The sequence below is a fragment of the Drepanopeziza brunnea genome (assembly GCF_022702325.1).
Source record: "Drepanopeziza brunnea f. sp. 'multigermtubi' strain 214-2 chromosome Unknown ctg9, whole genome shotgun sequence".
NCBI classification, from domain to species: domain Eukaryota; kingdom Fungi; phylum Ascomycota; class Leotiomycetes; order Helotiales; family Drepanopezizaceae; genus Drepanopeziza; species Drepanopeziza brunnea.
In genome coordinates this window covers 662964-677143 of record NW_027094072.1, presented here as the reverse complement: position 1 = coordinate 677143, position 14180 = coordinate 662964, and the positions used below count along the sequence as shown (strand labels likewise).

General features: G+C 48.4%; 3 protein-coding genes across 3 annotated transcripts; all 3 read right to left on the bottom strand.

The window, feature by feature from the left end:
- Positions 1-2215: 2215 nt before the first annotated feature.
- On the bottom strand, positions 2216-3903 carry L3040_005600 (uncharacterized protein; the record flags this gene model as incomplete). The annotated part of the gene is made up of 4 exons (XM_007295811.2): positions 2216-2977; positions 3057-3138; positions 3230-3790; positions 3842-3903. 4 exons carry the CDS (start codon positions 3901-3903, stop codon positions 2216-2218), a joined length of 1467 nt encoding a protein of 488 aa, XP_007295873.2.
- Positions 3904-5268: 1365 nt separating this feature from the next.
- On the bottom strand, positions 5269-9808 carry L3040_005599 (uncharacterized protein; the record flags this gene model as incomplete). The annotated part of the gene is made up of 6 exons (XM_007295812.2): positions 5269-6176; positions 6226-7112; positions 7169-7821; positions 7943-8374; positions 8424-9584; positions 9764-9808. The coding sequence occupies 6 exons, from the start codon at positions 9806-9808 to the stop codon at positions 5269-5271; spliced, it is 4086 nt and encodes a 1361-aa protein (XP_007295874.2).
- Positions 9809-10457: 649 nt separating this feature from the next.
- L3040_005598 (uncharacterized protein) lies at positions 10458-13847 on the bottom strand (the record flags this gene model as incomplete). The annotated part of the gene is made up of 2 exons (XM_066154574.1): positions 10458-11644; positions 11777-13847. The coding sequence occupies 2 exons, from the start codon at positions 13845-13847 to the stop codon at positions 10458-10460; spliced, it is 3258 nt and encodes a 1085-aa protein (XP_066011426.1).
- Positions 13848-14180: the final 333 nt, after the last annotated feature.

Below are 14180 nucleotides of genomic sequence, written 5' to 3'. Positions count from 1 at the left end.
AAATCAATAACGAAAAAAAGCTATAATAATAAAAATTAGATACTCGAATCGAAGTAAATGAATTATATTTTAATTATAAAAGATATTATATATTTCTATTATTAAAATAAGTAAAATAGTATTTATTGCGCCAAAATTACAATCGTAAAAGCGAAAAAAGCTCGGACAATTTAGCGAAAATTCAAGAACATCAACTTTTCGATTATATTTATAACTTAAATAAAATAATAATTACAAAAGCTATAATAATCAAAACAAATTGTACGAGTCCGCTTGATAAGGAGTCTTTTAAATATTAAGTTTTTATATTAGAAATCAGAATAAGATACGATTAATATTGAAAAATATAAAATTTTCAATATAAAATATTTGATTTTCAATCAAATTCAATCGATAATCAAATATTATTTACGTTATTAATTATTAAATTGTTAATAAAAAGATTTTATACTTGGTTAGACTTTTGAAGATCTCGATTACACCGATCTATACATTTAGTTTTGAATATTATAGCATTATTCGTTGCTAAGTTATTTCTAATACAAGTTGAAATAATTGAAATGGGACACTTGCTTGACCTGGGACACTTGCTTGCCTTGACTGTGACCGAGAGCCCGCAGGTCACAAAGTCAGTGCACTGACTATTATGTACCTATGTATAGGTAGATAAAACATCTTCGCTTATCACGGATGGGTTTACGAATGAATGTTAGAGCACGTGACGCGGGCCATCAGTTTATAGGGAGGTGGGAAGACCGTCTTTTGCAACATTTCAAGTCATCGACCTCACCACAAGGAAATATATCTATCTGTGTACATGCGACCCCGTGAAGCGGTCGACTCATTTGTCCCCTTTGCTACGGTGAATGAATGTCCGTATAGCCAGCCTCCTCTCTTCTCCCTTCTTCTACACACAGCAAAATTGCCACGTCAAAACCACCACCACATGACTCCCCCCCTCCACGGTTGGCAATCAACGAAATACCTCTAGAGCAGCAGCAGATCGTAGGTCCTTGCATTCGAATTCAACGCTCGCCCTCAAACCGGCGGCCGTCCCTGCCTTTGCCAATTTCCTCACTGCACTCTTGTAGGCTTTCCCAGTTCGGGAAACGACGCGGCGGGCGGCGGGGGCGTCGAGACGGACGGACAGAGCCGATCGAGCCGGGCTCGCTTAGGCTGCTGTCGAGGCCAGGCTCTGCTACCTACTTAGCAGCGTAGTAGATTGGTAGGTAGGTATGCGATATCCTGGTTTTTTCTTGTCTGGTTTACCGTGGCGGAATTTTTTTGTGAAAATGGATTGCGTGGAACTCTCGGATAGAGAGAAAGGGGGGAGGGGTATGCTTTCTGATTTCCTATAGTTTTTTTTTTGGAAAAAGGTTCTGGGAGGATGTTTCGCTCGCTGTTACTTCTTGGGCGTTAATGAAGCAAGCAAGAAAGTAAAAACGAGATAGATAGGGTTGCATTTTTCAATTGGGGGAGTCGCTCGAAGAGCGGTACGATACCATATCTCATCTCAGCTAAATCCGTGTACCTCTGCTATATCTACTGCGAGCCTTTCATAATCCAATCGGCGTTAGTTGCTTGATATCTATTGGTATAAATAATTTGGGATATCGTGTTGAGATGTGTCAACTTTCAATATCTAAATAGCAGCTATAGATACATGTCGATTTGTTAAATGCACCACCGCTTTGGATGGCAGATTTCTTTCGGGTCGTGATCACTATTACTCAAATGTCCAGTTCTACACTTCGATACTAGCGAGACGTCTATGTATGAGCCTGGATTCTTACATTGCTACCTGTCGTATTGCTACGCCTTATACAGAGCATTCGAATTAATCCAGTAGACTATGACTACCAGCTATTTATTTGGAATAACCGGGTAAATACAGAGTCCTGACACCTTTCCGAGAAGCCTTTGTGACCGACTTTCGCAGCGAGATTTTTCGAATCAGCGGGATGCAACGTGTACCAAGATACCAAAGTAGAAGATTGGATTAAAAAGTAAAGGTATCAAGATGGAGTTACTTTAATGTATTATGGGTTTGCCACGGAGCAAGTACGAGTCTCTTTTTCTTTTGCGAGCCCGGACAGCATTAGCTTCTTTCTTCCCCACCTACTCCCTTCCTCAATTGAAGATCCAAACTCCTCCGATGTTGATACAAATTTACAAATTTACACATTTACAACAATACCACAATGTGTGATTATGATTACGCCTCTGACACGGGGCCCTTTTCCCACGCGATCTTCTCCCGATGCATCGACCACATGACGAACCAATACGACGTGATCGCCCACAGGATAAGGTACGCAAACAGCACGCCCAGCGTCAGCCCGAAGGCGTAGTGGAACGAGACTTTCCAGATCACGGCCGAGAGGCAGCCGATGTAGACCAGGACGCCGAACATCCACCAGAGGGTCAGGTACACGAACATGCGGCGGAAGGCGGGCGAGGATTCGTAGCGCGCGTTGTAGCGCACGCGGAACTCCCGGTCCTGCAGGCCGTCGACGGCGATGAAGTCCTCGGCCGCGTAGTAGATGAACGGCCGCATGCTGGAGCCGCGGGCGTGCGAGTTGATGCCGATGGGGAGCGGTATGCGCGACATGGAGACCAGCATGACGAAGCCGAGGAAGGCCATGAGGAAGGCCGGGGAGTAGAGGTAGAGCTCGGGGATCACGAGCGAGCTGCCGACCACGAACGGGATCAGCGCCAGCAGCATGGCCACCAGGTAGACCCAGGAGGTGGCGTCCAGCTCCCACTTCGAGCGGGAGAGGAGCGGCGCGCAGATGTCGGGGTGCTTGAGGAGGCGCCAGACGCGCACGACGAGGACATAGACCTCGCCGAAGCCGAAGGAGATGATGGCGTAGCCGAGAATTTCCTCGTTGTATTCAGGTTTTTCAATGGTGCATTTCTCGCCGGGGGGGGTCTGCGCGCGGCAATCGTCTTTCCAGTGTCGGATTTGAGTATTATACTAGGAGGAGGTCAGCGCTGCTATGAGCCTAGGGCTGGTTCCCCAAAAGTGTCCACGGGGCTGGGAAGAGGTGACCTACCCAGGCGTAGTATATAATGATCGGGACGATGACGTCGAAGAGGAGGATAACCGGAGGCCCAATAGTGAGGCCTATATGGTCCCTAGAGTATCTCTGTTAATCCTGCCTGCTCGACCTTCCAGTCAAACCACGAAACGAAAAGTTTCACAGTCAGATATTTAGATTATTCTTACATAGGTTTAGTATCCTTCTGCGCGAGTTTCTCTAATGGCGGCCGTGATGGGGGTAACGGAGCAGGTTTAATGCCCTCGTTCCCGTCAAGTGTCGATTCCATCCCATCCAATGCTGGCGTGTACTCAGAGGGTGCGGCGGTTTCGTTCGGGATTTGATCATCCTGAGAGGCACCGGCGGCTCGCCCAGCCTCCTCTTCCTTTGCAATTTGTGCTGCACTTCTTCCTGCCTTTGCCTCTTCCGCAGCGAGCTGTTCCTTCTCTGGGTCCTTGCCTTTCCCCGAAGCATCGTCGTCGATTTCAGGATCTTCTGGCAGTGCTGGTAGCCTCTCGATCTTCTCAGCGTCTTCGGGCAACGCCCTATCTTCGTCTTCTGCTACAACCGGATCCTGCGCTATCCTATCCTCATTCTCGACAATCGTCCGTTGACTTTCGATTCCCGGCTCGGCAACCACTGGAGCAGACATTGGAGAAACAACCTGCTGGGAGGGAAGATATGACGGCGAAATATGTTCGCGAGAAGGAAAGACGTACTTGTAGAAGGAAATCTCTGGCTCAGCTGATCTTCAGCTTGAAACAAGAATTCTGCTCGGAAGAACCTCCATGTCTGCTTACTCGTGTGCTCGTCTGTCCGCTCGGTCTGAGAGTGACACCACGTTCCAACTCGGAGGGGTCATGGTGCTCTCCAGAGATTCTGGAAGATGTAGAGCACACTGGTGCTCTCTCGAGCTGTGTGAACGGAGCTTTGCTTGGGGCCGAAGCACAGAATGAGGTCTCTGCGCCGCGATTTGAAATTTCCAAGCATAGGCTGAGAGCATTCGAAACATCAGATACGCAGACCAGGAGTAGCTGTGGACCAGATGGGTGGCAAAATCATAGTCCTCCACTAACGCTTGAAATTGCCGAATCTAGACGGGTAGGTAGCTTTGCGGGTGATCGCCGCCGGATCCCGGCCGTGCTTTTCACAGCGAGGATTGCTTCTCACGATGAGATGAATATGAGGAGTGACACCCCCGACGGTTTTCATTCAAAGTAGCTGTGTTTGGTCATTAGATACATAACTATTGCACCTCTCTCAGCTATTCGATTTTACTCAATTTGAAGAGAATGAAAGCCCATTTCGATCTCTCTGAAGACGTCCGGGAGCAGGGACTGGGCACCTCCTGGTCAATACAATATCCTTATAGGTACTGTACTTTACTCTCGCTAGTAGCTGGATCTCCGGCAACAGACATTACGCCACACAGGAAGGCTCTTCTCCGGATCCTTACTCATGACAAATCTATGCTCGTATACCGGTATGCTCACGTCTGTCAGCTGATCTACCTCGCCCTCAGATCGCCTTGGTCTCATTACTCACACAGTTGGCGCTCGGAGCATGCTTTGACAGTCTAGTGTGGCGCACGGAGGAGCGTCGAAAATTGTACTGAAATGGGTGCTGTCCGTGCTAAGCGAGTTTGTTGACGACCGAAGCTCGAGATCCAATATGCAGGTAGGTTGCCTTGGCGACTAAATTTCAGGGGCAGTTTATAATTTCTGCCTGTCACAATATCAGAGAATTCACTTGCCATGCAAAATACAACCTGAAACTGGGTCCCGGCCTTGCTTCAATATCAACGCAAAGTTGCCACTTTTATGGCAGAAAGGATGCCTATTTGTTGTCGAGAACAAGCGAGGCCCGGTTGGGCCATTATCAAAACACTCGGCTCCACATAAGCATCGTGAATTTCGTCAAGACCAGCAGGTCTACATTTATCTTCTTAGTGTCATAAGCTTCATGATGAATTTAGGACTTATAAATTAGTTTGGAGGTTGTATTATTGATAATGGTTGATTACTATAGAGGTTCTAGGAAGTGGTTCTTTTATAGAGAAGCCTCGGGTTACGTGCTCAGTGACCTACGCTAATGTGGCTGCTCAAGGCCAACTCCTTGTACTTGCCCTAACCACTCCATCGTACTCAATCGTAATCCGACATATTCTATCGTCTTATTCCAAGTATTTACCATGAATAGAGAAGAGAGGAACACTTTATTCGCCCTTCTAAGCTTGGAGAGCCGTCTCCTCCCGATTAGTATGCGAGCCACCCCTCCACCCATGCTTCGGATCCCTCTCTCTCTCCCTCTCCTCCTTACGCTCCCCAGTCTTACCCCACCCACCACCTCCTGGAGTGTTGATGATAATTCTCTCACCCGCCCGCATCGCAGCCGTATTCTTCCCTCCCATATTAATCCACCGTTCCTCATAAGTTGCTTCCTCAATCCCGTCTACAGACCCATTCAACATCCTGTCCGACCTCTCTGCGTTACTAGTCTCTACCTTCCTCACCCAAATATTGAGACCACATTCTCCATCTTCGCCGCCTTCAAGACCATATGGATGATATACTCTCCGCTCGCTGAGAATCGATACTTGGACCGGGATGCGGAACTCAATGTCGCGTACAACTCCGTCACCACCACGGTGCTTTCCTGCGCCTCCAGAGCCAGGTCTCAACGAAAACTCTCGAAGCAAAACGGGATAGCGTCGTTCGAACACCTCTGCGTCTGTGATGCGAGTATTTGTCATGTGTGTGTGTACTCCAGAAATTCCTTCCCAGTCCTTCCCTGCACCACTACCTCCAGCGATCGTCTCGTAGTATCCGAAGCCTTTCACGCTTTGCTGGCCTTCCAAGTTGCCTCCGAAACCGAATGTTAGGTTATTACAGTCGCCTTGAGAGGCGGCACATGCTTGAAAAGCCTTCAATATCACGTCGGTGACCCTTTGAGAGGTTAGAACGTTACCACCGACGACTGCGGCTTTATCTGAGGGCGAGAGGAAGGATTTTGGCGGGATCAGAACTCTGATGGGTTTCAAGCAGCCTTGGTTGAGGGGAATGTCTTCTGAGATGAGACAGCGAAGACAGTAGATAATTGCGCTGTAGGTGACTGCCTGCGGAGCATTGGTGTTACCTGCAAATGATTAAAGACTCGCTCAACAAGCAATCTGGGGGAGATATACCATAGACTTCAGGGCCAGTCCCATCGAAGTCAAAAACAGCCTCCCCCTTTTCAGCATCGATTGTAATTTTGAGTTTGATCGGACTACCATCATCCATATAGTCTATAGCTGTCAGGTCCTGGCCCTCGAATCGCTTACTGACATCTTTCAGCAGATTTCGCACGCTCAGCTCTGCATTTGCTTGAATGGCAACCATGTATGAATTGACCACGTCTTCGCTGTATTCCTCAATTAGTGAGGAAATCAAGTTGATTCCCTTCATATTTGACGATATCTGTGCCTTGAGATCCGAGATGTTATCAGAAAGACATCGCGTCCCACTGCAACCTGGATGCTTAGCAGGCTCGCTGAGCAAGAGTTCTGTGATCCGCTCTTCGTTAAACTTGCCAGCACTGACCAACTTTTCGGACTTGATTGCTGCACCTTCTTGGAACAGCTCGCGGGAATGAGGCGGCATAGATCCCGGTAATATGCCACCAATATCTGCGTGGTGGGCGCGCGAAGCACAATAGAAGAGGATATTTTCCCCAGCTTGATCGAAGGCTGGTGTGATAACCGTTATATCGGGAAGATGAGTACCACCAAACTCCGGATGGTTAGAAACGAGGACGTCTCCCTTCACCAGCTTTCCACGCCAGATTTCAGCTTGTCGCTTTACGCAAGTAGACATTGAGCCCAGATGTACAGGAAGGTGGGGAGCATTAGCGACTAAGCCACCTGTGGAATCGAACAGCGCGCACGAATAATCAAGGCGTTCCTTCACGTTAGTACTCACACTGGTCTTCTGGAGAGATCGGCCCATTTGCTCGGCGATCGCCATGAATCTATGGGCAAAAATTGAAAGCATGACTGGATCTGTTTCCTTGGTGCTGTCAGATTTCGAGGCTCTATAAGCATATCAGTGACTGTTCCTCATCCGATTTCAGAACAAGAAAATACCCACTCATTGTTTAGCTCCTTCTCCCTGATGTTGATCACTACGTGGGTTTCTATGATCAGCGCCGAAGTCTCCGGGGGAACAACAATTGTCTGCGTCCCATCACACAGAATGGCAGGTCCATTGACTCTATCACCGACATGCAGATCCTCGAGCTTGTAAATAGGAGTATCGTGTCGAGCTCCATCAAAGTATACCTTTGACCGCTTGTACTCCTTGTCTCCGGTCTTGACATCCGTTGGCTTAATCTCCTTCAATTGCTGATCCACAGTCTTGCCCAGGTCTTCGAAGCTCTTTCCGATGCCCCTTACTCGCACATCATCCACGATGATATCTCGATCGAATGTGAAGCCAAATTCTTGTTGATGCTGCTTGACGAATGCTTTCCCGAAAGAATTATCGTCGCCATCAAATTCCTTTTCGGCATCCTCTTTTGATGGTCTGACAACCATCAGGGCTGACTCAGTTCCTCTGTATCGCATATTTAGGTACTCCTCGAAGACAATCGAATCATCTTTAAACCCTTGCTCTTTGAGGGCCGTGAATGATTTCTGTTTCAAATCCTCGATTTTTTTGAGCAATGCGTCTCTTGAATCCCCTTTATCAGCCCAAATTTTCGAGTCTGGCTCTTGGCGTTCCTCAACTACATCTGCTAGCGACTAATTTGGGTCAGCTACGATCAGAGAACAAGTACCACCGACAACTGGCTCGCTGGCTCGCTTATAGCGCCTTAGAATTTAGACGAGTAAGGATAAGGCCTCGGTTGCTCCAAGAACGTACCATTCCATATGCCGATAAAACCGACGAGTAACGATGTACGAGCGTCTGTCTGATTCCCAAGCTCTCAGCAATAGCAACAGCATGCTGCCCACCCGCACCACCGAAAGTCGCCAGGCGGTGTTTCGATGTATCATGTCCTTTTGCTTCGGTCAGAGATCTAATCGGTCTCGTCATTGCTTCATTGGCAACCGTCAGGAATCCGTAAGCAACCTCATCAGCAGTCATATTCTTGCCAGTTTCCTTATTTATCTGTTCTGTGAGCTCTTTGAGTAGTTTTTCGCTTGCTTCCACGTCGAGACCTTGATCTTCGTTCTTGCCGAATATCTTTGGGAAGAAGTCAGGAAGAAGTCTGCCGAGAAATAGGTTGGCATCTGTCACGGTTGCTGGTCCGCCTTTGCGGTAGCAACCTGGGCCTGGGTGAGCGCCAGCGCTCTGTTACAAGTTAGTTTTCCGAAATGTGAAGGGCAACGGGAGCGTCTACCTCAGGTCCAACCACGAAAAGACCATTGCGAAAAAACAAACGTGATCCACCACCAGCTGCGACAGTATTAATGTCTAGCTGTGGCGATTGTATCGTGACCCCTGCAATCGTTGTCTCAAAGACGTGCTCGTATCTCCCAAGCCCATATCTTGAGACATCGGTACTGGTCCCTCCCATATCAAACCCAATGACCGGAGTCTTGGTCTCGGGATCATACGATGTAAGCGCATAACCGACGACACCTCCAGCCGGGCCGGACAAGATAGCTTTCAGCCCAGAAAACTTGTCGACGTCAACGAGTCCACCATCAGACTGCATGAACTCGCACCTGGCTCCCTTCGAGCCATTCTCGTGCTTTACACTCTCTGTTCCCAGGCCACCCTCAAAGCCGGTCTGAAAGCCAGCAATGTATTTCTTGATGATAGGTGTCAGATATGCATCAGCACATACAGACGTCGCCCTTGGAACAAGCTTAATCATCGGCATAAGCTCGTGACTAAGAGAAACATGGTGAAATCCCATATCTCTTGCAATCTTTCCAACCAAAGCTTCATGCTCACTGAAAGTATAGCCATGCATCAAGCATACAGCTATACTCTTTACGCCCCTGTCCCAAACCTCCTGCAACTGGCTCTGAATCTTCTCTTTTACGGGCCTTTGCAATATCCGTACTGCCTCGGAGGACAACCCCTTCACCAAGTCTTTCTCCGATCCATTTCCTTCAACTTTCGTAGATCCCCGCTCCGGATCCTCAGCATAGTCCTCGAGCGTAACTCTCTCGTCAATTTCCACTACGCACTCATACAGTACATCCGGTTTCCGAATCGCCAGATCAAAGATCTTTGGCCTGCTCTGATTTCCAATCTCCAAGCAGTCTTTGAAGCCCTTCGTGACTACCAACGCAATCCTTTCTCCCTTCCGCTCTAGCAAAGCGTTTGTCGCTACTGTGGTTCCCATGCGAATGCTTTCGATTTTAGAGGTGTCTAAGGGTTCGCCACGTGGGATCTCTTTGTTGAGGAATCGAGACATGATGCGGCGGATACCTTCAAGGGGCGCGTCATCGTAGTTGGAGGGGTCTTCAGAGAGCAGTTTGATGACAATATTATCTGACATTTTGCCTGAGCCAGGGTTCGCCACGCAGTCTGTGAAGGTGCCTCCTCTCTGGTGCCGTTATGGTCAGCAAGCCGAGTTTATGTGAACGAACTAATATACACAAGACGGCGACTTGATAGAAAACGGAATTGAAAATCAAATATCCAATTGACATGGACGCTGCCGTAACAAAGATTCCTAGTGTCTTTATCCTGGTCTCTCTACACATCTAGAGCTCCTGAACTCACATCAATGGCGATGCGGATACCCCGCGCCTCGGCTTGAGAACACATCTTCGATGCAGTATCTGAGAAGACAAGAAATACTGATTTGCTCTTTGAAGAAGCCGTAAGACCCAATCCCTGCTGTGACTGGAATTGGGAATATTGGTAAATGGTAAATTTGTGAAGCATCAGTGGAATGAAAAAGCTCAACCAAACAAATATACAGTTACATCACGTGATAATGATAAAGTAACGATGAAAGGTGGAATGGAGCTTAGTGTCCTCACCGCCCTAGCCAAGACGCCCATCAGGACTAGCAGGTGTTCCACTGATCGACAGCCAGACCTACCGGTGCTCAACTCAGATTAAGACAAGCAGGTCACATTATTCTTTGAGTTCAAACTTCAGGTTGATCGGATTTGCATCCACTGCCACTGCTTGTTGACTTGGACTCGGTGAGTGATCAGACATCAGAGGTTCCAAAGCGGTCGATTATGAGCCATTGCCAACCATGTTTCTTATTTGCTCCATATACCTCCTCCTACCCATTATGCTCGCTGTAAGGAACTCCCTATGATACAAATAGTATACACCGCTCATCATGCATAGTCGTCGTATCAATCTATTTACGCTTGGAAAAACCCGCACCTGGATATCTTGTAATCATTTACACCCATACCTGTTCGTAGATCTAGAGGGATGCATGTAGCAACCTCGTCTACTGCGTGACAGCACGTACGGCCTGCAACAGAAGCCCGTACATCAGCCCCTTTGCGACCTCTTCGACCTGCAGACAATCAAATATCTTGCCTACTGCTTCTCCAGAGGCAGCTTGGCCCATCACGCCGGTCAGAGCAGCGGGCATCCCTCGTTCCACAAGAAGCTTCCTTGCCTTGATCCGCAATTTCTCCTTTTCTTCGGCGCTCATTGCTGCTGGCCATACCTTTAGCTCATCTTCGGTTGGCATTGTGTTCTCGCGTAGCTTGCGAAGGTGGGAAGAAAGGCCTGCATCAGATGTATTAGACGCAATGATAGACTCTTGAATGAGAGACTGGATAGCAGCTAATGATGGATTAGAGGGTCGAAGAAGGAAAGCCTTTGCTCCGTTGAGCAATGTACGGCGGATATTCCACACAGAGGTGAGAGTGTAGACTTCCGAAACTACTGCAAACAATAGTTCAACTGCCACTCTAGTTTCGGCCTCAGTGATAGGTGTCTGCTCTCTGCTCTGCTTTCGGATTGGTGTAGCAGATTGAATTGATGATCTGTTTGCCGCCGACAGAGGTGGGCAGCCAGGAGATTGTGAAGATGGCGCAGTGCTTGTAGATGTTCGAGCCGTAGCGGCGCTACTCTCTGTCCGTAAATTTGAAAAAGAGGAAGCGTCGATGCTAGACCCGTAATCGTCAGGAATATCGTCAGGTAGGGGAGGCAATTTCATTTCGCCTAGAATTCCTTGAGTTGGAGATGATAAAGGTGTTGCTAGCCTTGAAGAAGCTCTGCTCAGGTCACGGTTGTAGGTGACGCTTCGGCGACTACTCATTGACGACCTAGCAGATGCAGACACGTGAGGCTCGCGCTCATTATCACCTTCAGCAAGAAGATTGTTGCTGGGCTGACGCTCCATGGAGGGCATGGGGGACGGCTGCATTTGCACAATCGACGTGGGTCGAAAACTGTCTTCGCTCATTCGGCTCGTTTTAGGCGCTATGACGGAGTTCATGCTGTCCATCTTCGGCAGTGCTGAAGTTGAAGATCGGGCAGCCGTATGCTGAACGAGGTTAATCGAGCTGCCAGTGGCGGGTTTCTTCTGGCCCAAGTTCCCGATATTGGTAAACACTCCTGAAATTCCGCCACCGATCGCTTTGCCACCTTCGGCAACACCTTTCGGGGCGCTTGTGAGAACATCTACAGTCTTATCAGCACAAATACCTGCATTCAAAAATCATAGATGTCGTAATGGAGCGTCCAAGACGAGATCATATCTCTTATGTGCTAGGAGCTCATGGACACCGTGACAAGCAGGAACTTCAAACCTACCCAACATTCCCTTCCCCATGTTCTCAAAGGCTGAAGGGGTCGACCAGCCTAGACCAGGAAATCCATTTTTGGTCGTCGTTGTAGAGGCGGATTGCCCCCGGTCTTTGTCAAGAAAACGCTTCATACCCTCGCTTTCGGCGAGTTCTTTGTACCAAAGAGCATCTCGTAGGTATCTTTCAAGCTCCCCTCTCAGAGACGGTTTGGTATGTTCCTTCCAATTTGGAAGTGTATGATGCTGTTCTACAAAGGCTTTCACTCCAGCTATTTGCGCAATTCGTCGGAGTACCTCGTGTAAAGACTCAAAATCGGGATAGCGCCTCACGATCATCCAGCCAGGGAAATCAGAGGAAGCTGGTTCTATTTGAACCAGATAATCTGTACTGGGTTTTGACCTCAGCCTGCCTTTGTCCGAAACCATTGAATCATCATCAATGATGATATTGGCATTGTGAAGCGTTAATGAGAAGCTTTTGCTACGATGGACAGGAGGCTCTTCCTGGAGAGCAACAGGTGTCGATTGAGGAATTATTTGGTCGAAGCTTGTGAAGGCTGGAGCAGATGCAGAAGTGAGCGAAGCAGATGGGTGTGGGGGGGACACAAGATCTTGAGACTCTCGGTGTGCTGCATCTGGTGGCTCAGGCGTAGTCACATCTGTAGAGAGCTTGTGCTTGTCACCTGCTGATTGCAAAGCCATGGGAGTCGCGGCGCCATTTGATATAAGTTCCGCTGTTTTCGCCAAGGCGGATGCTTCCTTCCTCATCAAGCCAGATGTGTCCAGATGTTGGCAATGGGCATTATGCTGAGCCGCTGCGACAAGAGCTTCCGAATCATCATCTAAGGGCCCTTGCTCAACAAAAAGCCTTTTTGCATCCTCTTCTGCTATGAGTTGAGACAGTCTTTTGGCTTCCTCCATAGCTTCCTCCATAGCCTCCTCTGCCTTGCTCAGACGTTTTTGGTGACCTTTATCCTCCTGTGTCTGTTGTTCCGACTGAAGTCTGGATGGTTTGGCAAGTCCAATATTGCCTAGATTTCCGTCTACATCATATGAGGAAGCACCTAAAGAGTTATTGACGTTTGATCCTCCCATACCCACGTCAATTGCCTGACTTAAATCTGGTTCGCCGTCCTCGAGGAGATACACGATGCACCCGTTGATAAATTCTGGATTCGAAAAGGTTTCCAAAGACATCTGCAATATAAGGCCGGCAAGAATTTCTCTTAAGAATGCCCTCGCAGGATCGCAATCATAGGTTGACTTCTCCAGGAAGTTTTGTAAAATATCTTCAGCCACGATCTTGAATTTCCGCGATTGCTGCTTCTCGTTGAGAACATTGGCGAGGTTGGACTCGGGATTCGTGGACAGATATATTTGAATAGCTTCAGCAGGCGAAACATTGTTGCCCTGAGATACAGACAAGGCTGTTGACAGCTCATTGAGAAAAACAATGACAATTGAGGACGAGTTTGTTAAGAAGTCGAGGAATGTGTCGGCGTGCCTTTTTCGAGACAGGTGTTGGGAGATGGCAACAATGAACTTTGTAAGAGTCTGGCGGGATGCTGCAGGAAAGGAAGCCTCCGCAGGGAGGAGGGGCTGATACCACCGCTTCACATAGTCTCTAATCACAGCGTCGACCAATTCGTTTAAGGCCGCGGCGGTCTCGGGTTGGAAGCCTTCGAAGCTATTCCCAACCATTTCGTTGTTCTCGTTATCCTCGTTTATCCTCTGCTGAACAGCTCGCAGGTCCAGAATCCGGCTGACAACATCCAGGCTCTTTTCTCTCCGTCCATCTTCGACGGCTGCTGATATCTCCCCTTCCCAGGTGGCATGAAGCACCACACCTCCGAGCGCCCCAATTAGAATCAGGCCAACCCGGCCCAGTATCATGTATGTACATGCTGCTAGTCCTACAGCAATGCCGACAATTGTCTCCGAGGAAGCCGTGGATAGGAAATTCAGGGTGCGAGTCATCAGATCTTCTTCGTCTGGCATGATGTGATGTGTTGACTCCGGCGCATTCGCGACAGCCCCGGGGCCCTCCTCTTGCTTTGTCTCTTCGGATATTCCGTCCATTGCAGTCAGTTATATTGCAGGCCCATACTGAAATGGTTGCGGCGTCTCTTCAACTCGGTGCGTGTGGCTTCGATGCGTGTAGCTTTGAAGTGGGATTTCAGAGTCCTGACGGGCGCAAAGTGTCTTTGGGGGATAATGTCTCATGAAACAGGAACGGCGCGCGTCAGTGAGAAACAGATAGGCCCTAGCGTTTCTGTGGAAAAGCCCCTTAAATAGATGTACTAGCCCCGCCGTCACATCCATGTACTGAGTGCTGATTCGTTCGCTTGTCCCACCACTCAGAGGCATCTATCTATTTGTAGTACGGTTTATCGCTATCTCGCTTAATTTTGA